The sequence below is a fragment of the Lupinus angustifolius genome, chromosome LG20, assembly GCF_001865875.1.
Source record: "Lupinus angustifolius cultivar Tanjil chromosome LG20, LupAngTanjil_v1.0, whole genome shotgun sequence".
Lineage (NCBI taxonomy): Eukaryota > Viridiplantae > Streptophyta > Magnoliopsida > Fabales > Fabaceae > Lupinus > Lupinus angustifolius.
In genome coordinates this window covers 8202015-8227580 of record NC_032028.1, presented here as the reverse complement: position 1 = coordinate 8227580, position 25566 = coordinate 8202015, and the positions used below count along the sequence as shown (strand labels likewise).

General features: G+C 30.4%; 3 protein-coding genes, 1 long non-coding RNA gene and 1 pseudogene across 7 annotated transcripts in view; 3 read left to right on the top strand and 2 right to left on the bottom strand.

The window, feature by feature from the left end:
* Positions 1 to 21419, bottom strand: part of LOC109336240 — a 23455-nt gene extending 2036 nt beyond the window's left edge. The window contains exons 1-2 of the long non-coding RNA XR_002106317.1: positions 21407 to 21419; positions 21347 to 21349 (exon numbers count right to left, since the gene is read on the bottom strand). This is a non-coding gene — a long non-coding RNA (uncharacterized LOC109336240). The remainder of the gene's footprint in view (positions 1 to 21346; positions 21350 to 21406) is intronic.
* On the top strand, positions 5507 to 24831 carry LOC109336237. Of its 3 annotated transcripts, XM_019572707.1 has the most exons (7): positions 5507 to 5634; positions 7063 to 7854; positions 8532 to 8720; positions 8853 to 8987; positions 9098 to 9209; positions 16661 to 16664; positions 24821 to 24831. In XM_019572707.1, exons 1-5 carry the CDS (start codon positions 5578 to 5580, stop codon positions 9203 to 9205), a joined length of 1281 nt encoding a protein of 426 aa, XP_019428252.1. In that variant the 5' UTR covers positions 5507 to 5577; the 3' UTR covers positions 9206 to 9209; positions 16661 to 16664; positions 24821 to 24831. The 3 variants fall into 3 exon arrangements, with proteins under 3 accessions (XP_019428252.1, XP_019428251.1, XP_019428253.1); XM_019572706.1 differs by lacking the exons at positions 16661 to 16664; positions 24821 to 24831 and having other exon boundaries at positions 5508 to 5634; positions 9098 to 9557; XM_019572708.1 differs by lacking the exons at positions 5507 to 5634; positions 16661 to 16664; positions 24821 to 24831 and adding an exon at positions 6368 to 6686 and having other exon boundaries at positions 9098 to 9557.
* Positions 15791 to 19808, top strand: LOC109336236. The gene is made up of 3 exons (XM_019572705.1): positions 15791 to 16417; positions 17049 to 18772; positions 19284 to 19808. Exons 2-3 carry the CDS (start codon positions 17138 to 17140, stop codon positions 19449 to 19451), a joined length of 1803 nt encoding a protein of 600 aa, XP_019428250.1. The 5' UTR covers positions 15791 to 16417; positions 17049 to 17137; the 3' UTR covers positions 19452 to 19808.
* On the top strand, positions 21110 to 22595 carry LOC109336238 (annotated as a pseudogene).
* Positions 24013 to 25189, bottom strand: LOC109336239 (uncharacterized protein At5g64816). 2 transcript variants are annotated; one of them, XM_019572709.1, is made up of 2 exons: positions 25045 to 25189; positions 24013 to 24614 (listed from the first exon to the last, which is right to left on the bottom strand). In XM_019572709.1, exon 2 carries the CDS (start codon positions 24557 to 24559, stop codon positions 24182 to 24184), a length of 378 nt encoding a protein of 125 aa, XP_019428254.1. In that variant the 5' UTR covers positions 24560 to 24614; positions 25045 to 25189; the 3' UTR covers positions 24013 to 24181. The 2 variants fall into 2 exon arrangements, with proteins under 2 accessions (XP_019428254.1, XP_019428255.1); XM_019572710.1 differs by having other exon boundaries at positions 24013 to 24561; positions 25045 to 25174.

Genomic DNA, 25566 nt, shown 5'->3' with positions numbered 1-25566 from the left:
AACTGATGTTCTAAAGATGTTCCAGATAATGAATTGCAACACAGTAGCAACTCCAATTGAGGTTGGAATTGGCTTGAGCCAAGGTGTTGCAGATCAAGCAGTGGACAAAACAGAGTATAGGCAAATGATAGGTTCATTGAGGTATGTGTGTAACTCAAGACCTGATCTAGCTTATGGAGTTGGCATGGTAAGCAGGTATATGGAGTCTCCTAAACAAAGTCACATGAATGCAGTTAAGATGATATTCAGATACTTAAAAGGAACATTAGGCTATGGCATTATGTGCCCTGCAAACAGCAACAGAAGCATCAATGAATCTAGTTTAATTGCATTCTCTGATGCAGATTGGTGTGGGGACAAGACAGATAGGAAGAGACAACAGGGTATTTGTTTCTCTTCAACAATGCCCCTGTAAGTTGGTGCTCCAAAAAGCAAGATGTTGTAGCACTCTCAACCTGTGAATCAGAATATATTGCAGCTTGTATGTGCACTTGTCAAGCAGCCTGGTTGACAAGCTTGATGGAAGAACTAAAAGTGAAACCAGATGGAGTTTTGCAGCTGATGATTGATAACAAATCTGCTATCAATTTAGCTTTGAATCCAGTGGCTCATGGAAGGTCAAAGCACATAGAAACAAGGTTTCACTACATTAGAGAACAAGTGAGCAAAGGGAAAGTGAAGGTGGAGCATTGCAAGTCAGAAATTCAACTTGCTGACTTGTTCACCAAACCATTAAAAAGGGACAGATTCGAAAAACTAAGGCAAAGCATTGGTGTTGAGAATGAAAGTTGAATTAAGGAAGAGTATTGAAATATAATTCAGCTTTGTGATAAAGTTAGTTAAGTTTCCTAATATAGCTAGTTAGTTGGCAAGTTAGTTAGGATGAATAGCCATAAATAGTAAGCTTTGTGTATTAAGTAAATGATGATTTTGTAAGAAGAATTCTATTGATCCTTTAATAAAATTTTGAGGCATATTCATTAAATCATTATTCTCTTCTTCTTCTCTTCTCAAAATACTCTTAAAACTTCTCATCTCTTCACTCTAATTACTCTACTTTTTCTATTCTTGCTTGCTGCTAAAGCATATGCACTTGGTGTGCATACTGTTTTGGTTGAAGAACAAAAGCTAACAAGGGCTATGTTAAATAGTCGGGAGTTCAATATAAAATTTTGTTGTATCTTTGTGATGTTAATGATTGATAATCTTAATACTAGATTGTTATCTAGAAGCAATGAGTTGTATCGCCCAACTATAGTATTAAAAGAGCAAAGGTCGTTACAATGCTGGTTTCATAATGTGAAAGTAAACAAGGGTTCTCATACTTGCATAATGAATGAATGTAAAGAAGCCTAAAATAAAAATTGGAATATTAAATATAGACACAAATTAATGAAAATGATAAGCATAATGATTAGGAGAAGGGTAAATTTCATATGCTCACAAGAAACAAAGTGGGGTGAGAAAATGATAGAGGAATTAGGTGATTCTGATTTTAAGTTGTGGTACACCAATAAAAAATATCTAGAAATTGGAAGGAAATAATTATTGATAAACAATATAAGGCTATAGGGTATATATCTACTTAATTTTCCGTATTTCATATCATCCATGTTTTTTACATATTTGAGTATGGTAGGAATATTCAAAGTATATTTTTTTCAGAATTGATGACTAAGATATAGATTATATTTTTTAAACTTACTTTTGGAATAAGTGGATCCTCTATCTTTTCTTTTAACCTTAAATTTTAAAATCTTCACAATCTATATTGTATTTGCTCACACAATTTTAGTAATCTATTATTTTTTTAAAATTAAGTATCAATTTTATATTCGATTAATATTTATAAACTTGATTTTAAATTGAAAACTATTTTTGCATCCAATTCATATTAACAAATTAATAAAGAGTGTAGATACTAGATAGGAAAATAGGAGTATCACTAGCCACATTCTTAGATGTAGTTCTATCCCTAACAAAAATGTTCTTCTATAAAATCGACTTAATTACTATTTTATTACTCATAATTATCTTCTTTTTCCATTTTTCTAAGTGTAAGTAGGATATTCCCATTTCTTTTTGAAACCCTCCTTTAAGTTTGTATTTTCCACTTCTAAGTAAGAAAATAAATTTAGAAGAAGGACAGAACATGTGCACAGAAAGTACTATATACCAGAAAGGCCAAATTAGCAGATACATGCATGGAATATACCAACTTTATTCTCTTCTTTATGTTGCATAATATCTTGTTGTTAACTTGTTATATAGCAGCTTAGCAGTGCACATGAGCCCAGTAAATTCATCCTACATACACCATGATACATTCATCACTGTAATCATAGTATATATAATACATTGCAATTATTCATGTTTAATTATTATTAATTCTTCAAAAAAATAATACAAATGAATGATAAAAATATCTTGAATGTAGATAAATCTTTATATTGACAATGCATAGATATTATCCTCTATATTTTTTAGTTAGTTAGTAGACATACTTGTATAAATAAATATTAGAGGACAAAAGTATGAGAAAAAAATGTATGCACATTCACTATAAGAGTTTTTTAAATTGTGAATGTATCATTCATAACTCATATTTAATTATTATTAACTCTTAAATAAAAATAATAAAAATGAATGATCATTAATTGTGTATAAATCTTTATGTTGATGTACATAAATATTACACCTAATTGTGTTATTATTTGGAGGGAAAGTTTTGTGCCTAAAAATTAGCTTTAGTTATGAAGGACAAACATTTTCCTTTAAAATTGCCCTTTCATATCCCCTCCTTATGGAGTTTGGTTCCTCTCCATTATTGGAGAGGGCAGTACATACCTAAGATTGTAATACATGGCAGAAATAATGTTTTAATAGTTTAGATTTTTGTTTTTTTTTAAATTAATTGTTTTTTGAAAAGTAATCCCTCTCGCATTCCCTCGGAGAGTCTAGTACTAGAGAAGAATCATTTCCACCTTATGGGACACTTGTGTTGTAGGCATCCCCCAAGGACAATTACAATAGTTGGCTCTTCTCAGTAAATAAAATCAATGGTTCTTCCTAGGTCCAAAATTGTGCATAAATAAACATGATTGGGATTATAAATGGCAAAATGGGTGAAGCACCCATAGCTCCCAAAATTTTGTAGGCAGAGTATAATTTTTTTTTTTTCTATTTACTTGTTTAGCCTTGTTTGTTTGTCCATGATGCCCACGGCCCACAGGATAGGATTGTAAGTGAAAAATCAAATAAATTATGATAGGATAAGATTTAATGCTTCAAAAAATTGTGATGTGATATAATTTGTTCAATTTCATATACCATATCCAAATATTTTTAAAAGAATTATCTTCAACTACTATATCTAATTTCTTTTTATTTTATTGTATGATTTTTTTATTATTTATCAATGTCCGCGAGTCGCCCGTATGCCTCCTAGCCCGTTTTAAAATGGGAAGAACATAAAATTTTTGTCTATTAAAAAATACAGACATGCCCGTACTCACTTAAAATTTATGAGTATTTGCATGCACAAGCAAAATGGGCAGAACAATCCATTTTGTCATCTCTAATTAGGATTCGATTCACAAAATACTTTTTAAAAAAACAAGCTATACAACTTAGGAATAAGATCATATTTAAACGTAAATATAAATTAAATAAACACTTTCAGATCTTTCACATCTGCTATTTTTTTCTAAATACTTACTTTTTTTTCTTCGTGATTTCCCTCATATGAATGTATTAATTTTGGTGTATTTTATTACCAATAATGATTTAATCATTCCAGAATGTGGGATTGAATCTTTTAATTAGTGTCACTTATATAGATCAAATTTGAGTTATACCCGGTTCAACTAATTTTACAAAGTCATCATTACTTATTAAAAGACAGTCTCATTTTACATAAAAATCTACAAGTTATAATTCTAAATATCAACTATCTTATGGTATATCTTATTTAAGTAAGTTTGTCAAAACTATTGAGTAATTTGTTCAAGTGATACACATTTGTTTTTATTTAAGTAACATTCGAACGATTTTACATATAGAGAAAAACTTAATAAGAGGGTCGATCTCTCTGTACTTTTGATATTTGTGATTCAAACAAATTTGTTTGTAAAGGATACATGCATGTGGATGGATTGAAAATGAAGAACAAAGAATAGTTCATCATAGAGTTAAGTGATTGGCCCATATCTTCATCTTAATCTTAAGGTAACAATGCTATGTATGTAGACTTCTGATGTAAAAGTTCTAATCGTCCATCTCTATCTGTTAATTGCAAATCTCATTCTTAAACTAAAGCAATTCTAGGACCATAACTTTTTTAGGAATTTAAGTATTAAAATATGAGATAACTTAATATCAATTTATTACATATTTTTAAAGGGGTGTTCAAAAAATACATCAATTTAAACATTTTATGCTATAGATTAGTTCAATTTTAAAAATATTAGTTAATTTTTTATATATTTTATCTAAATTTAAGAACACTCGTGACACACAAGAAAAAAGTTATAAGAACAATAGCTTTAATAAATGATTTAATTTGTTACAAATAAAATTTATTTAACGTGAATCAATATATTAAAAATTAATGTAGGTATTTTGAGAAAATATTGACAAGAATTGATTATTGAGATTATATTGTTTAACTAATTTTTATTCATTTTAATCTTGGTGGATTCAATTTATTACATATTAACATTTGTTTGTCCAAGTAGCAAGGAAATTCAACTATGATTGTTTAAGTCCCATATACTTGACTATCAATTAAGAAACACATACAGATATTATTTTTTTGTTAAGAGGTGTTGCCAAATTCTTCTTTTAAAACATGTCTAATGTAACTTCAATATTGAGCATATGTAATGAAAATAATTCATATATCATGCATGCCTCCTCAAAATATTATTTATTTTTTGACTGTTTTCTAGAACTAAAATATTTTATGTACCAATGAGAGTTTGAAAGTCAATTTTATCTTTTGTAGAATAAAGTATATTTCTATTTTTGTCAATATTACTTATCACTATACATCAAATATTATTATTATTTTTATCAAATTCTATATTATAATTATAATACCTATAAAAATAAGAATAATATAAGGTTGTCAACCCAAAATCCAAATGAGAGGGTTTACATTGAATTCATGGCTCACCATAAGTCTCGTGTTGACAACCACGAGTGCTATTCTGACCACTTTTCGGACAACCCATTTTTCCATTTTTACCCTTTATATATTCCTCATTTAACTATTTCCTTTGAGTCTTTCACACCTTCTTATTCTCCATCATCATAGCTACCTATAACTACTCATCTTAACTTCTCTCTCCCTTCAATTTATATGCATCCAATACTATATTTATTCTGCATTCTTTCTTATTAACCAACAAATTAAATCTCTGTCACAACAACAATTTGTTACATTTTGGATTACATAGTATAATAGTACTAATAAAAACTATATATTAATCTCCATACTATTTTTTATATCTATCTATGTATTAATATTTTCTGGGATTGCTTTGATAATTGTGAGGGATACACATACATAATACCATGTTGCATGATGTTTTTGATCATCCAAAGGAGGAGGAGGAGCAGCAACTACCCATTGTAATTACCTCATCCTAGTCTCAATCATTTGTGTGATGTTCTTTATGATAATGCATGTATTATATTCTAGCCACCTTTGTGTTATTATTTCATGATGTAATTTTAATAACTCGAAATGGTTTTAATTTCCTTGTAGAGTTATGTGATTGATGAATTTATGAAACTATCACAATTTTGTTATGAAAGTGGATTGTTTTTATTTGGAATCTCCTTCTGATATGTTAGTATTTTTCTGTCATTGTTTTCTCATGAAATTTCTCATGTCATGCACTTGTTGTTTTCATGCATGCATGATTGGTTGATTTGTTTGATTTTTGCAATAAAGTCTAAATATTATTCCATCCTCTATTAGTGGCATTATATTCCTAGAGCAAAGAAGAAGCTAGTAATATTATTAGCTATTATAGAATTCTTGAATCCATTCTCAAATTCATTTCAAGGCTTCCGTGACAATTTGAAGTACAAAAGTATTCTTTTCTTTCTCAATGCTTTTTGACTGAACAATTAGAACAACTCAAAGGTTCCATAAGAATTAGGATTTGACCTTTTTTGATATTATTCTATCCAATCCGAAACAAGGGAATGTCATTTTCTGAGGAAGACTTTGTGAACTGCATAGTATTTATATCAAACCCAACATGATTTTCTGTGTGAAAACTTGTTAAAAATACCTTTCAATTATTGTAGAATATATAGTTTTTTTGTGCTTTTATAAATGATGGGGATTTTGATATTCTTATTCAGTTTAGAAAGGGATAAGAGATGACTTTATGAAAACATTTCACATGAATAGCATTATGAGTTCCTTTAAGTGCCTTTCAATTCTCATTCAAGCATAATTTTCATACACTGAATGTTCCTTCTTTGTTTGCACAATCATTGTGGTACCTTTCCTCCTACATGTCACATGAAGGCATAGATGCACATTCTTTTCTACAATAAACATCCAAAAAGAGCCAACCCTTTTGGAAAACTTAATACATTTTTATACTTTTATGAACAAATATAAACACAACTATCTGAAGTTCTGAACTATGCAACCAGCCAGATATGTATACAGAATACTCAATTGAGGTTTTATACATTGATTTATTTCATATTCTTCTAGACAAATGATTTGCATTCATGAACATTATTGATGTAGACATGTAATAGACAAAAGTTTAGACTGATAAGAGAATATTTTCTATTGAAAGTTCAAACTATGGGATGGCTATGTGGTCAGATCAGACTAGTTTCTATCAACAAAAAGTGGAATTGGATTCAGCCACATAATGTGAAAAACCAATGAAGATTTTGTATAAACAATCTTCTACTTGTTTTATAAAGGGTCACTCAAAAAATTATTCTGAATTATGTGTGCTTAGTACTTAGCATTTTTCTTTAGTCATGTTGTTCACATTATTGCTTCTATATCACTGGCTGCAGGATGAAATTTCAATCCCAATTAGTGATCAAATTTTGGAGCTTTGTGACTCTGAATTGTTTTCAGATCCTCTTCAGAATTCTGAAGTTACTTCCAGCTCAAATTGTTGCTATGATGAAAACTCCTCATATGTGACAAATATAACTCTAGCTTTAGATGTAGACACTAAGTTGAATAGCAATAGCAATAATACAGTGACCACCCCGACTAGCACCATCACCACCACCACTACTACTACTACTGCCGCGAACAACAACACAACCAATAGCAGCAATCTTTCAATCCTATTTGACTCACAAGAAGAAATTGACAATGACATATCTGCCTCAATAGACTTATCATCATCTCAAAATTTCAATGTTCCACAATTTCTCCAAAGCCAGCAAGAACAGTTTGGTAATTTCTCTTGTTTGCAGCAGCCTAATGTGCAGCAACTAGCAGCATGTAATTCAGGTGTTGAAGGCTTCTCTCAGTATTCCACTGACCCTGTTGCACCACTTATGCAAGCTCCATTACCTTCTGTTTTTGAAGAGGATTGCATTTCTTCTGTTCCTTCTTATATGCCTCTTAACCCTTCTTCCCCTTCTTGCAATTTTCTTGGTCCTGGCATGGGACAATACATGCCTCAAGGCCCTCTTGCTACCGCCTTGTCTGCTGACCGTTCTGGATTGTTCGGTGCGAGTATGCTTCTTGGTTCCGAACTTCAGGCACAAGAGCATGAATACCAAGCAGAGAATGGTGGAATGTTTTGTACAGATTCATTGTCGCGGGTGTTTAACCCTCCAGATCTTCAGGTATGGCCAATTCTCAAACCATATTTACCAAATTTGGTGTACTTGTACATGGTTCGCCATTTTTTACCATATAACTATAAGACTTTCTTTACATTGTGAAGTACCATGAATTAGTATGCGAGAATTGGTACATGGTTAAAATGATTACCGAGAGAATCGTATAACTATGCTTCAAACTACTTGGTTGGTAGTAAACAAACCAAATGAAAAATGTTAAGTTTGAAACATGTTCAAGACATTTTGCAGTAGGGTAAAAGAAATTCTGTCCAAATAAATATTATTTATACTGAAAAACTTACTACTATAAGGTTCTTAACAATTAAAAGAGGCTTTACAAAGAGGTGGAAATTTTGCAAAAGGCCATGTTCAAGACAAATTTCTAAGAAACTGATGCCTCAGAATATAGATGTCTATATCCATGAAAACAGTAGCTAGCATATCAGTCCCTTAATGATATCACCTGCAAAAAGTAGCACAAATTGGACTAGTAGCAAGAAGAAATTACTACTTTAAACAAAAACTTCATAGTGAAAAGCATCATGATTGGAAAAGTTCCACTTCATGATTGGAACCTATAGCTAAAGCTAACATTAGTTTGTAATAGACTAATAGTATGTTTTGCTTTTGTGTTGAGGAAGAAAATAACTGTTATTTTCTATTGTAATTTTCTTTCCTAGGCACTTGGTGTTGTTGAGAGTCAGCAACTAGTAGCAGGGGCTGGGAGTTCTGCCACTTTGACACCAGAAATCTCAACCTTGGAAGATTCTACCTTCAAGGTTGGAAAACTTTCTGTTGAGCAAAGGAAAGAAAAGATTCATAGATACATGAAGAAAAGAAATGAAAGAAATTTCAGCAAGAAAATTAAGGTACTGCCTCAAAACATCCATATCACCATCGACAATTAGAAATACTAATAGCATCACCCCATCAAACAAACATGAAATCTTAAAATGTTACATATTATGATGTTCAACTAATGATACAAGCAAAATGTGTAGTATGCCTGCAGAAAAACTCTAGCAGATAGTCGACCTCGGGTTAGAGGAAGGTTCGCAAAGAATGATGACTTTGGTGATACACATAATAATCATAGATCTGCTAGTAGCAATCATGAAGATGATGATGATGAAGAAGTGAGATCCTCTAGCACATTCCAATAATAGGACACTTATTATTCAACTTATATCTTTACAATTATTTATTGGAATAATTCCTTAATTTATATGTTAATTTGTAATTACAGGTTGTGGTGAAAGAAGAAGATGATATGGTTGATTCCTCAGATATCTTTGCTCATATTAGTGGAGTGAACTCCTTCAAATGCAACTATTCAATCCAATCATGGATTTGACTCAGTAGTTTGATTAGTATAACTATTAGATTTTGTAGATTTTAGCAGGGCTCTGCTCCACTCTCAGATTTATCTTATCTGGGTTTGATGGATTGAGGAAACTAAATAATTGGGGTCCTAATACTATATCAATAAGTAAATGAAGAACAAACATGTAGAGAGTAAGTCAATAAATATCTGTATACATTTTTGCAGACACTTTATTTCTCAATACCTGTACCTTTTAAAAATCACAAGTTGTAATTGTATTATCCCTCTACAAAATTTGAGTTGCACCACATACTAGTGGATCAGCTCATTGATGTAGTGTATTTTGTAATACATAGGAACTAGCATTTAAGTTTCTTATCTATTTTTTTCACACTTAAGGGCCTAAGCCCAACCTCCCAAATTTATTTTTATGGATACATAGGTTTTAAGTATTTTTAATGTCTTTCTTGAATTAGATTGGATGTATTTTAAAGTAAATGTTTTGAATAAGTAAACAAAATGTGATAAATACAGTACTGCTAACAAAACAAGTTCAAACAAGCTAAAATAGCTGTTACATGTTTTGACCTTTGAGTAATTGGAAACCTTTAAGAGTAGATAAACAGAGGTATCAACCATTAAGAATAGATAAACACAGGTAGCAGATCCTATATTGCAGGAAAAATAATAATAACCAACAAGACATTCGATTTCTGGAATCTAACATTTGTTAGAATGTCACGTACAGGAACGAAATTAGTTCTTAGACCATAAGATGATGATACACTTGTTAATACCATAAAAAAAGTTGAAAAGAAATATACACAAAGGGCCATAAATATGAAGGAGATTATAATCTACATTTAATACAAAGGGATAGTAAGGTGCCTCGTACAGGTCAATGATTTCAAAATTTGCATGATTAATGAAAATTGAAGGAACCAGAAGCACATGATAAGAAACAGGTTACAGTCTCATGAAATGTCGTTGTCTTTGATTTGAAAATCGCCCTCTCCACAAATCAATACTAGAGTTGGACTATATAATTAATAAGCTCTCATGAATTGAATACGAAGTTAAATAAAGGAAGACAAAAAGTTAGGTGGGAATTTTGTTTTTTCTACAAAATATTGTTCCTAAGTTTCAAATTCAAAAAATCAAAATCGGTATTGGTAAGATGGCTTGGACTGAAATATACATTTTTATAGAATTTAATATTTATACATCGTCAATATAATTTTTTTTATATTATTAGGGTATCATCTACTATTGATTTGTATAAATTTTATTTAAAAGTCTACAATGATTAATATATCAATAATTAATAATACGTTGATAGTATAAAAATGTTTACATGTCGATGTATATATATTACATCCTTAAAATAAAACAAAGTAATACTCCTAGTAAATATTGTTAGTTTTTTAAGATTTTTTATATTTAACATTTTTCTCTTCATTAATTATTTCTCTTATTTAAAAAGAGTTGTTAATACTAAAAAATAACCAGAAATCTAGTTTGTTAATACTTTCGTGAACACAAATAAATATAAACAAATTTAGTAACTACTAATAGCAAATAATTATTTTTGCACATAGTTCCAAAATTTTCCTACAAAAAGGTATTAGTAGTAATTATAAATTAGTAGTGGTATATATAATGACCAAAATACCCAAGTAACTATATATGATTAACTGCACGTTAAGTTTCGAAAGGAATAGCATCTAATTCTTCCTTTACAGTTGTGACCAAATAGATTATGTACCAAATTATCAATCACTTTGGTGAAAAAGGATACTTTTTCTCCGCTTTTATCTTCCTTTCTCTCTTAAACGTTCCAAACATGTGGAAAATTAAATATGTATACGATTTTCGATTTTTGTTTCAATCATGGATTAATATATAAGTTAATGAATATCTTAAAAGTAATGTGCTTACAGCAAAAACAAATATTTTAATATAGAACTATACCCATTTCTATTAATAGAGAGAGAAGTAGTTAATTATATATTTAATCATTATATTTTAAGAGACATAAATATCATATTATATAGAGTATTAAATCTATGCAATGACAGTGTAAAGATATATACCCAGTTAGTGTATCATCTACCGTTCATTTGGATTACTTTTTTTAAAAAGTCAATAATAATTGAAAATAAATGTTGAACAATACAGTAACAATGTAAACAACTCTTACAACATTAATATATAAATCTTTTTCTCTATTAGATATCCTTTGTTTTTGGTATACTTCCCTCTTATATCTACAAGAAAACGTGGTAGGGCATATAATAAAATCATGATTTATGAGGTAGAGCAATGGAAACTCTCCCTATTAACACCTCATGGACGAACTATAATTTTTGTTAATTTAATAGTTGTATAATTATGATATAAGAACTTTTTATAATCAGTATATTATTTATTATTTATATACTAATTATTAAATAAAATTTTACAAATAAACAATAGATAATATATTGATCATGTAAATAAAAAACTTTATATTCATATTGCACATATATTAATTTCACTTAAAAATATTCTGGAGAGTTTACATTATAAAACCAACTTTGTAGGCAAAAGCTTAAAATCTCTAATTTAAGAGCGATTATTTTACAGTACTTATTTATATATAATATTTTCCCTCTTATGAAAGAATATATATAATTATATTATATATAGAGCCCAGTCAACCTTAAAAAACTTAAATATTAATTCTTAATAAAAAGTATATCAATTCTAAAGAAATATTTTACATTTGTTGGTTTCTTAAAAAGTTATATAATGACTCTAACATAAAATGTCATCCTTCCTCCTACAAAATTTACCATTGAGTACAAGTCGTTGCAACCAATGACGGCAATAAGACATTATCTGGATCCACCTAATTCTATTATTTTGGGACTCGGAATTGCTCTAGATTTATGTAGGTACTTTCTAGGTTTACTACTATCGGGTACTTGGATAAATAGTGAATCTACAAGTAAGTATTCAGAAATTCAGAAAATATTAAAAATTTGTAAACAATATATACATTTGCATACATCTTTCCTATAATCATGTGTGTTACTTTTGATAAAAATGATAATAACAAATACAAAATATAATTGAAATACAAGTACACAACTTTAAATGGGAAGTATATCTGCTGTCTTATAAGTGTGTCACTTCATCTATCACTGTTTGTGATTGTTTCAAAAAAAAATTATTTAAATTAAAAATTTAATAATTAAATAATTTTCTCATCACTCATAAACAGTGACACATAGAATGAAACATCTGGGACATAATATATTCATCTTTTAAATTATCATTTAAATATAAATTTTTTTATTTAAAATATAATTTAAGATAAGACAGTAAAACATGTCAAACATATAATATTCATCCATAAACCTAACATTACATCAAAGGTATAGATTAACAAAAATAATATGATTTTTAACAATATATCATCATAATTATGACGAAAATATATTTAATTATTTTATGGTATATATATATAGTGACTTTGGATACCTTATTATCTAAATAAGACTCATTAATCAATAGATTCTAAAATCTTCTATCCCAACTACTTACAAGTCTAAAAATATGGATCTAGACCTGACTTCAATGACAGAGCATTATTAAGGCAGGTGGGGGTAATTACCCCCTGAATTTTTTTAATTTTTTTTTACCTATTTTAATATATATTTTTACATTATACAAATTGTTCATTCATTCTAATATTTACTTCATTTGAGTTCATAATGATTTTGCATTTAAGAAAATATTATAAGATTACAAATTGTCTCTGTCAAACTTTTACAGTAAAAGTCATAATATTCTATGTATTTTTATTAATATTTAATATTGGGGAGGAGTCCACTTACTCCACGAGTAAATTTTTTAAACATACTTCTCATCTTAGCCATCAATTATAGGGAAATTCAATAGTTTGAATTAGTGAGTAGATATAAACCATTAGATATCCATAAAATTGTGGGCTAGGATATGAAATAAGTTTAAAAAACTTAATCTTGGAGTAAGTGGATTTTCCTCTTTAATATTTATAATATATGTATTTTTGTGCAAAAGTTATACCTATAGACTTCAATGTGAGTAAGAAAATATTTATTTGAGACTTCAATTTCAACCTTTTATTATTGATGTCGTTAGTAATTTATGTTTGAAAATTATCAATCATCTTTGTATTAATTGCAACTTTGATGATACAGTAAAAGTGAATACGTATAATTTGTTTGATCAAGTTATTCGTTTTATCTTAACTATTATGATTTAACTATTACAGGGAGATCATTTTCAGTAATGAACACAACCAAATAAACTTATGTAATAAAATAGATGATGAATTTATTGTAGTCAACATGATGATTTATATTGAAATATAAATATCTGAAAATTTTACTGTTAATTCAATTATCGATGAATTGAAGCCTTTAACTAAGAGCAACACTTTAAATAAACATACATTTTTCATTAATGTTTTTAATGATTAATTATTATTATTTAGAATTAATATGTTATTTTGGAATATTGAAACAATGATCTATTTATATTATATTTTTTTGTTATTCAACTAATCTTAATTTCAAATTACAATTGAATATTATTGCTCTTCTTAAACTATAGTTCAAGATCCACCACTCCTGACTTGTTGCAAATATTAAAGACGGTGTACCTATGAGTCCATATATTTATTGCTAATCCTAATTGCAACTTTGATCCCTGTGTTTGGTTAAGTTTTTAATATTCAGTGTATTGAAAAGGTAAAGTTATTCGTCTTTATCAGTTGGAGGGAAGTAGAAAGTAAAATAGAATTAATACATTCTATAATTTCGGCTTCTAAAAGCCAATTTATTTATGGAGTTGGGCCGAAACCATGATCACCATAATTAAAACGGCGTTGTAAGATGCAACGCCGCCCGAGAAATAAATAAAGTAGAGAGATGAATATGTATGCAACAAATGGCAGCAATAAATAAAGTAACATGAATATTAAAGAAGGATAAGAATGTGTAACACTGTCATGCCATGTGTGAAAAAGTGCAACTCGGAATCTTATTCTTTGCAATGTTTCTTCCATAAACTTATCTGAACACATATCTATAAGAGAGACAGTCAGAATATATGATAACATATTAAAAATTTATTGTTAAATAATTATAAATATAAATGTATGTGTTTCTAAATATAACGTGTTGGTTATATCTTCATGTAAGTTTTTTCGTATACTAATATTATTATATCCATGGTCTAAGTTTCTGGGTCAACACTCAAAAAGGCATGCAAAGGTATGCAAAGGTATATATGCACTTTGACTGAAAACCACGTTAACCCCTTTTTCCTCTCTCCATCACATCACATGCTTCCCAAACAAAATAAAAATTCATCACTCTTACATGAGTCTCATGTTCATTAAAATTAGAGTAATTATATATGTTTTTATTAATTCTTCTACTTATGAGAATGTGACATATGTTATTTGTAAGTCAATCACTAATAATTAAAGTATTACTTTATAATATATGTTAATTTATCTTATAAATAAGAAGTTTAATATAAAGAATTATATGATGATATATCATTTTTTTTAAAATATGTGAAAATCAGGAATCAAAAAATGGTTATATAGATATTTGTAGAATATTTATTAGAGTTCTTCATTTTTGCATTGGAATTTGAAATCACGTTCTTGTTATTGTGAGATGTGAATCAAGTTCATATTAAACCAAAATTTGTTTTCCATGAAACTTTCTTTTTCTACTTTTGACATATTGTTCAAGTCATTGGAATTGTAATAGTTGGAATCGAATTATCAAATAAGCCAAATGATAAGTTGCTACAAAAAGATGCACTATCTATTTGCAAAATATGTCATTATTCATCTATATATAATTAAATAAAACATACAAATATGAATAAGGAGTGATTATGCACAAAACATGTTAGGTGGTGCTTGTCATTATTTTACCCAAAATATTAAGGGATGTAATTTTTTTAATTTGAACTCTATTCTAGACTCGATAAAATAAGATCATACACTAATATGATCAAAACGGCTGAATGAACAATGTAGTATCCTGCTTACCTAGAATCAATAAACAATTTATGTCCTATATATTTATGAGAGAATAAATGAGTGTTATAAAAGTCATTTTGTGTCGGTCGGTTCAACCAGTAAACCGATTCTAATACTGATACGATACAATAATTATACCGGTCAAAATCGGTCATACCAGTAGATTTTTATTTAAAATTAAATTTTTAAATGAAAATAAAAAATTTATTGATTTTTCAACCTTAATATTAATATATTATATATGTATATCTAACTTCACCAATATATAGTTTAATTAAAATTAATGAACAATCAACTGAATCACTATATTATTATACTAGTATTCTAACAAGTTTAATGATTAATACATTATTAATAACACTTAAATAAAATATCTTCTATCATACATGACATAACTTATCTCTTTAAATCTATTAATTATTTTATGTGTGTTGAAAAAATAAGAGATAGATTAAACAATCAACAGATTTAACTTCGAGTATAAGGATATACTTTATTAGTTTATTATCTATGAACAAGAATGAGAAATGGAAGGAAAAGAAAAAGTGGAAAAAAGAAAATTGTAATAATGGCTGCATAATCTGCAACCGGCACCACCTCTGTGGCTTTAGTGGTGTCACATTCCTATCATGACCCCTACGTGCACTCTCATTTATAGGTGTTCAACAAATCTTCTTCTCTCCTCGTTGTAATTCATTTTCAACCATCAAACATGAACATGTTTATGCCTCCACTATGTTGCTGTTGTTTTTAGTTGGGTCTAGTTATTTCTCTCTCTAGAATGGTGACAAGTACAATTTTACTAACTAATATAGTTGCACCCTGGTCCTGAAAGACCATCATTATAAAAAACAGTTTTTTTGGCTCATAGTACTATCATCATCATCATCATTACTTGTGGTGGTAGTTTTGATGTGCTAACTTGGTTTTCTTCACCTTTGTTTTTTGTTTCTGTGTCCATTTTTACTCTTCTCTGCATTTGGGTTTACTAGCTTTCTTATTTCCCTTGTTTTGGAGTTGAAAAATCTGAGATTTTTATGGATTGAAGAGTGGTGTGTGATGAATCAGCTACTTCTCTTATGCTTTATGGTGGTTTTGTGTTCATTTTATTAAGGTGCTTTTGGCTCTTCCTGGATCCAGTGGTTTATCAGGTAATCAACAAACTATTGTTTATTGGAGCATTTTATTGAGGAGCTTTATGGTGGTTTTGTTTTTCTGCATTTGTTATTGGAATACTTTCTGGTTTTCTGTTTGTATGGATTTAATTCAGATAATTTCTGTTATTTAAGATGGGAAGGTTGAACCTTGCACTTTCCTTCATCCTCACTTCTTCTAAAGGCTCTTTTCTTATATTTATATTATATATATGTGTGTACCAAAAAGAATTAGGAAAGTATTGTTTCAGTATGACTGTGCATACTATTAGTTTAATTATTTAATGGAAATATGTCATAGCATTTTCATAACCCTAAGAATTTGCTTTAATCATAAATATGCAAACAATTTGTTATGCAGCTTCTTATTCTTTATCATGAATATGTCCTTATGCAGTCTGTATGTATATGAATTGCAGGTTTCTTTGTTTGCATATCTTTTTTTGTTAATTTAAAATGTGTGAAGTTAATGCCATGATTTATAGAAGAATTCCATATTTTTTTGTCATCATTGGAGCTCAAATAGGTAGGCTCTTTAAGCCAAACTACTACAGTGCTAAACGTTCAAATTTATTATTCTGCAAAAAATCTTTATTTTAGTACCTTACATTTTTCTTGGGTGTGTTAGGTTATGATTTTTGGTCCTTTAGTTTGAGGAAGATGACTGTGAGAGAAGGTTCCTACCATTAAATCTAAGTACTTTAGGAGCTGTAGAAGATGGAAAATTCCGGTTTGTGGGTTCAAAAAGAGTGCCTCAGGAAAAATGATTCATTGCATAGCTTGTGCTATAATAAGGAATTATCAAATGAAGACTCTTCAAAATCACAGTTTAAAAAGTTGATTAAAAGGTCAAACTCTCATCATGCTATAGTTGTAAATGCTATCCAATCACAAGTTAGTAAAGTTTGCTTCAAGGATTTATTCTTTTGGCATGTTCATGGACTAGACAACAGGATTCCGAAGCATATGGTGAGTGTAGATGAGAAATATCTTCGTCGCTGCCTGGAATTTGTGCACAACAGTGCATTAAAAGCCGCTCAATGCCACATACCCGTAAGCTTAACTGCCACAAATGCAGGGATTTTATCAGAAAGCTTGATTACAGCTAAATTTTTTGGTGGTTCGGGACAGTATGTCTTTGAATGTCCTGTAACAACTGAGACTGGGAGGCTATCTATAAGTGCTGACGCCGGAGAACAGTGGACAGGTATGGTAATGGGGAGCAAGAGTATGATAAATATACTGAATAGTGCCCTGCTTCAGCAGTTTGGTGCCTCGGATAGAAATCACAATTTGAACAGGATGAACATTACTGATGATAAAGGGTTGATATGCTATGATTTGAAGGACTGTTCTAGCGATTTGAGTATATCTTCATCATATAAGGAAACACCATTGATGCAAGGTCATAAGTATTGCTCCATCCCTGTTCAGAAAAGGCTTCCTTCTACTTCTACCACCAACTCCACTTTTTTTGATTGTTTGTCGACAGCTTCTTCTACTCTATCTGAGGGAATGATTCAATGTACATGGGAGCAAGGGGTTCCTCGTTTTGTTTTTTCGGCAGATGAACAGGAGGTATGTGTATCAAAATTGATGAAGGTTGACCCAACGGATAATAAGTCTTTGGACTATGTGTACCAGTTTCACTTGAGCAAGCACAGCCAAAAGGGTCACGAGATTCCTAGCAGTGAGCAACTTGTTGCAAAGATGAATGTATCAACAAGTTTTATTGTCTGCCCGAACAATTGTAGAATAATGGAGACTCAGTTTACATTATTCGGTAACACCGAAATTTATGACAAAGAAATGTACACAACAAGTCATTCTCACAAGAAGAACAAGAGACTCTCAAAAAAGCTATCACAAGTTTTCAGTAGTCCATCATGGAAACACAGAATACTAGAGAGTTGTCAATTGGAGCCACATGCTCCTGCTGGTTCTAATTTTTTGGATACTAATGTTCCGCCAAATTTCGAGTTGGCTGCCATTGTTGCGAAAGAACATCTTCCTTGTAAAAAGCCGGAGAAAGTAGGAGGCTGGGGCTTAAAATTTCTCAAAAAAACTGGAGTAAATCAAAGTACACTGCCTTCTGAAGGTTGTCGAAACACCGGTGATTGCTCAACTAGCACGAACATTGTAATTCCAGCAGGGATTCATGGTGGTCCAAGAACAAGAAATGGTGGTCCATCCAGTCTGATAGATAGATGGAAATCTGAGGGCCATTGCGATTGTGGTGGTTGGGATGAGGGATGCCCTCTGACAGTACTTCGGAGAAGATCTAGCAAAGCTGAGTTTCTGTCTCAAGTAGATACACGAGGCGAGTGCACGACAGTTGACATAGTTACTCAGGTCTGCTAATATCTTATATTTTATAACTCTTCTTTATTCTCTTTAAAAAAGCAATGGCAGTGATCTCATATAATCAGTGAATGGGAGGCATGAGTATGGGAACTATAAGAATTGGTTTTTGCTAAATGTTTTGTCCTTGTTTCTCCTCAAATTATAAGTTTTTTGTCCTCTTTGATTATCTTCACATTTTGTTCTTTATTCTATATGTATAACTATGACTAACTAACTTCATGTATAACTAACCTTATATATAACCAATATCCTTTATAACAGTTTCTCCTATAATTTTCTTTGGTTTTCATCCAAAGCTTAACTACAATAGTTCCATAATCTGTTTGTGAAACTGTAACATTCAATGCCAGTCTTTCTGTCAAATTCAAGCCATGTAATAATAGTTACATTTTAGACATGCATACATCTGCAATCTTAAATTTACGTTTTGTGCTTACTAAACAATTGATAATTATTTATGTAAGTATGCAATGAGATGACCCTGCCCCTCAAATTGCAGGGATCAAGCAATTTCTACCCCAACTTGAGGATGGTAAACATTCGTGATGGTTTATATTTTATCCATTTTCAACTGCCTTTGTCTGCGCTACAGTCTTTCTCCATCGCCGTGGCAATTATTCATTCTCAAAGTCCTACTCTCCGGCCCAATACTGCACAGGAGCTGTGATAGCAAAAGTAAAAACTTGTGGTTATTTAATGGTCATAGTTTTCATACTGTTTTATAAAATCAATCCAAGAGAAGAGTTTGGTTTTTATACATATATCAGGTTTTGATTCATGTGCTTAGGCCCATAGGGTTATTTTTTTTCCATACTATCTGATGTTATCTTATTGAAGTGAACTAGCTATGTTTTCACTCACAATTCATAGATGAGAACTCTTGCAGGTTGCAACCATCTTTTTATTCAATTTTTTTGTTGAAGAATAGAATGTAGAAGGGTTTGTTGAAGAAAATTTTGTAAGTTGTAGCATTGAGATTGGTTTGTTATAGTTGGTTGATGAGAAGGATGTAAAGAATGTTATTTGAAGATAGCAATTTAATTATGGTATTCTCACCTTTTCTGATTGAAAAGCCTGCAATGTTACTCATTTACTAAGATGCTTCATAATCAAATTGCTAAGTGTATAATGGCACCTGTTCCATGTAGCAGCTGTTAATAACAATTAAACAAAATCATTATGGGGGCTTCATGTGGTATCAAATGATGGTTTATAGAGTTGATCTTATTTGTTAGCATTTGTGACTCATTCTCCACCGAACAAGGATCATCTCCATTAATAGAGAGACAAATGTCATTCTTGAACCATTGTCGCTTATAACACTTATTAGAAAGACTATATTTAATAGGTTAAGAAAAGAATCACACAAATGAGTTTAACAATATTAATCCAAAAATCTTTAAGTGTTAGATATATGACAAATAATATTTCTATTCTTCAAATTATTCATTCTAATATGGTTTTTTTATTCACATCTTACTCTTACTCGTCTAACCGTGCTTAATCTTAATTGGTTAAAGTATTTACGATAACAATTCACTACATGACATCCTACTTGCTCACTTTACACTATTATGTTAACACATGACATGCAAGATTAATATCAAGTTTAATGTAAATTTAATTGGGGATATATTGCAATGCATTTTTTTATTATATTAATCTATAATTCATTAGAGGAGTTTGAATATGATAGTGAAAATGAAAATTGTGAAAGGGTGGTTGATACAATGTTGTTCTCGGGCAATTCTGACATAGCAATAATAATTAGAATATAATTTTATAATTCACGATGTTTTAAAATAAATCTATTTATCAAATATTTAATATTTAGGTTATCTGTTATCAAATAAGTTAGTTGACTAACTTATAAGCTGTTTCATGGTATTATCAAAAACTCATTTATTAAAAGAAAACTCATTAATATTAATAATATTTAATATTAAGAACTTCCCAACTACTATTTAGCCCAAATTCACATAAGGCTTTGGTGCACTTCATAATAGAAAGGACTTTTGTGTTCGTGCTTAGCACCAAAGTTTGTTTCACCCATGACACGTTCTTGTTTTTGCACTCATAATGAAGTATAAAAATTTAATATAATTATATTTAAGTGATAAAAGTATCATATCTTTATATTTTTTATAATATTTGTGGTGTATTTGTCTCTTTATTAATAAAGAAGATCATATATGAATTTGTTATAAAAAATATATATGATTAGACAAATAAACCAAACCGTGAACGTGAGAATAGAGGGGAAGCATGTTATCTTTGTCAACTTGTATGAAGGTTCTTGAATATCTTATAGGGATAGCTACTTGAGTCAATTTTCTCCACATCAACTTTCATTCTCAAGAAGAAAAAAATGGTGAAAGCACTTGGTTGCTCTATGGTTTTCATATGCTTTTTCATTCCTTTAGCATATGCAGATTGGAACATATTGAATCAAAAGACACATAGTGGATTGAAGATCAGCTTGAAGAATTATTGTGAAAGTTGGAGAATGAATGTTGAGTTGCATAACATTAGAGACTTTGAAGTTGTGCCTGAAGAATGCACTGACTACATTGGGGAATATGTGAGATCAACTCAATACAAAGTGGACTCAGAAAGAGCAACTCAAGAATGCTTGGTTTATCTCAGCACTAGATGCAACCTGAAGAAAGATGACAGAGATGCTTGGATTTTTGACATTGATGACACTTTACTTTCTACAATTCCTTATTACAAGAATAATTCATATGGGTAAATCAAATTCCACTTCCATCTACTAATTATTCTATGCATATTTAGTTCATTTTGTTTTTTTCTTCAAGTTAGCATTTTGAATAGAGGGTGAGTTTGATTTAAGGTTGTTACTTATTGTCAAAAGTTTAAATCCTGAAAACAAACTCTTCACTTACGGATACCCGAATAAGTTGAAGCCTCGTGTACTAGGTTGTCTTTTTTTAGCATTTTGACTCATGGGTCTTTTTATCCCAAACAGGGGAAAGAAATTGAATGTGACAGATTTGGAGGATTGGATGAGCAAGGGGAAAGCCCCTGCTCTTGACTACTCATTGCAGCTCTTTAATGACCTTAAAACCAGAGGAATTCAGATCATTTTGATCTCTACAAGGAGGGAGTATCTCAGATCAGTCACAATTGACAACCTTCTCAATGTTGGTTATTATGGCTGGGCTGGTCTTATCTTGAGGTTAGTTTGGCCCAACTCTCGAAGAAAAGATCTTTTGTCCCAAATCATGTTTCGCTGCAATGAAAATATATTATGTCAATTAAAAAATTAAATATTTATTATTATTGTTATTTTTGTTTTATTATCATTGGTGCGAGACTAAATTTAGGACAGGACTCAGAATATCATATCTTTATTCACTCTCCAATGCTTGATCAAATAAATCTTCTTGTATAGGCACACCCAATCAAATACTGATTGGTCATTACAAGAAGAAAAACAATTTAAAAAGATAGTAAAGTTCTCACTATGTTCTGTGCCTAAACCTTTTACTTTGTTTTTTGTTTTTCTGTATGCAGAGATCCTTCTAATGAATTGGTGTCGGTGGCAAAATACAAGTCTGATGCGAGAAAACAGTTAATAAAAAATGGGTACCGGATTTGGGGAATCGTAGGTGACCAATACAGCAGCTTTGAGACTGCTCCAAGTTGCACAAGAGGATTTAAACTTCCAAATCCCATGTACTATGTTTCATAATATATCATCTGTTGTAACTACAATGTTTTTTCCTCATCTCAGACTTGTACTAAGTTGCACTACTGTTTAAGAAATAAATTCTAAGTTAAGCAATGTAAAGACACTTAATTTTGTCAGTATTTTCTTTCTTTAATTTATTTTTATTTTCACCAAAAAATGTAGAATAAAAAAAGAGGAGTTAAGTTCAGTCCACTTTGGTAAGCAAAACACAGATTACATTCATCATTAAAGAATGATTTATGTATTATTTTTTTCGTTCTTCAACAAAAGATGTCTTTTATATAGTTTCAATACTTTCTAGATTGAGTGGTTATTACCCGTTAACAATTAGGTGATGAGTTGTTATCTTTTGTCATTCCATCATTGTTGTGATTTGGATGATAGTAAAACTCATATGTGTGGATTTATTGGTCATAGGTTCATATGCCTTAGGTAGTAGATACAGGACCTATAACATTTAAGCTTGAGTCTAGATCATGAGAATACTTGTATGATTCTCGAGGACTTTTATTGGGTTGACAATGAAAAATTGAAAATACCAAACCTATTCTCCTGGTGGGTTTGGGATGAAGATGAGCTTGAGCAAGAATATTGAAGTATCATTGGAAATGGATCCTGCACGTTTTGTGCTAAGAAATTGCAAGAAATGATGTGTTTGGAGTGAGAACTGAGTGTGGGAAATTAGTAGTACAGTTTGACTTGTTCGCAGTGACTGTTAGTTTAGGCTTGGGTCAATGGTGGTGGTCGAAACTAAAGAGGTTCCCAGCTTGGAAGGTTACACTGTGTACTGAGAGCAGTAGTGAGGCTGTGATAGTGAAGAACTTTTATTGGAAATTTAGAATATTTTAATGTACACACTACACAGTAATGATAATAAGAGTTAAAAGGACTAAACAAAAAAATACTGAATCAGTAGGATTACTCACTATCACAAGCAATGTAAATACCACAACCCTCAAGCTATATATTGTAACTTGTAATGTGAAGAAATCTATGATATCATGTCAAGTAAAAGGAGCATGGATGCCTTATTGCCTTTAGATTCCATGTTCGTTTTCTTTGTAGGGGATTAAGAGAGGCCATAAAAAGAGTCAAGACACTGGTTGCACACAATATCACATTGTTTTGCTCCAAACTGTAAGACTATGAAGACTGAATGGAACCCAAAGGAGGGTTCCATAATTTTGGAAATCCCATAAATTTAACAAACATAACTTTGGAAATCCCAGAATTTGGATGGTCTAAGACAAAAAAATGAGAGGATAGAAACAGCTAAAACAAGGATAAAAGATGTAGGATTTCAACAGGAAATCCCTATACCAGAATAAGTGTCAAATGGCAGCAAGGTGAAGAGGGGACATTAAAGATCAATAAACACTCCTCTCCTGTGAACAAGAATTAGGCACTGAATTGAAGATGGAATCAACAAAATTAGGGGATTGGATGATATTAAATTATTAATCACAATCTATCCTACACTAGAAAATTGAAACTTCAGCCCTTGATAGATATATAGCAGTCAAAAAATATAAATATTTTGATAATAGTGTGTTTCTGCCATTTGCATTTCCATAGAATTCCTAATAAGTCAAGATTCCGGAGTAAAAATGATAAGAAAATCACTTACCATCATAACAGAACTCGGTATCCATACAAATTTCATATCCTAAATGCACCAACTCCTATGAAGATTGAGAAGAGAGTTTCAGGCATTCACTCTGGCACCTCCTAAGACATATGTCATTCCAATTAGGCACTTGATGTTGGTTAACACAAACAGTGCGGGCACATGCATCAGCACAGGCATCAACGTCAGAGACACCGCAAACAGTGACACAAGTATCAGGAATGGGGTCTTTTGAGAATGATCCAACCTTCTTCAACATCCTCTTTGATGTACAAACTCTTTCACAGACAAAAATTTCATCAGAACTCCTTTCTCTTCCCCTTGCACTTTTCAATCTCTGTTCTTCTGCATTCCTATTCTTCACTCTAAAAGCTTGTCCGGCAACAACCACAGGGATCGCAGCTCCCAAAAGTGACCACCAAATATCCCCCATCTCTAATATACAAACAACTTCAGCAACTCTACTTCTAAATCATATGCTCCACACTCTTAAAAAAATAAGGAAAATCAATGAAATTTCTACTTTGAATCCCTAATCGAGATTATCCAAAACATTGATCAAACAAAAAATACAAATTTAATATTTTGCGAAAATCAAATTCCTCAAATTTAGCAAAACCCAAGTGCACCAATGATTCACACCCCATTTCTCATATGTATGAGTCATTGAAGCATTTTATCAAACACTTGATAGACTGGAGCCAAGGTTGTGGTCTTACAAATGCATGTAATAGTAAGATAAAATTTCAATATCAAAGGAATGAATAACGTATTTAAATGTAGCTAAACAATGAAATATTGAAAATACTAATGCATTTTTTAGATCATAAGAACAATTAGAAACTCCAATTCAGAATAGTTAATTATGAAAAAAGCATGTGAATATATTTTTGTGTAAAATAAAGAAGAAAACATTACCAGCAATGGAGGAAGGCGGAGAACGAGAGGTGAGACGGCAGCGCAACCTATCTGTCTGTGTTTGGCTAAACCCAAACAACAAAGTCACCACTCACCACTCTTATTTAACTGTTTTTTTACTTTCTGTTTTCTCATTCACTTATTATCTTTTATTTATCTCTTAGGCCAAATATGCATATCAAAGTTTTATATACTATCATTATATTATTTATTTTTAATCATCATTGATTTTGTAATAAAAAAAAAGTAATTCAAATAAATGATATACTAATTGTATATAATTTTTACACTATCAATATATATATATTACCCTCTTTTTTATTTAATTCATCTTCCAAAATTTTCTATACTTTTCAATGTAATACATATTTTAGTAAACTCTGTTCTCTATTTTTTAATGTAAGTGCTTGTTCTCTTGATAACTTCTATGTATTATTTTTTTGCCACTTACTGAATGGCATCAAATTTTATGGTGAGAAATTACTTGTGAAACCGAAATTTAATAAAAATATTTTAGTTAAA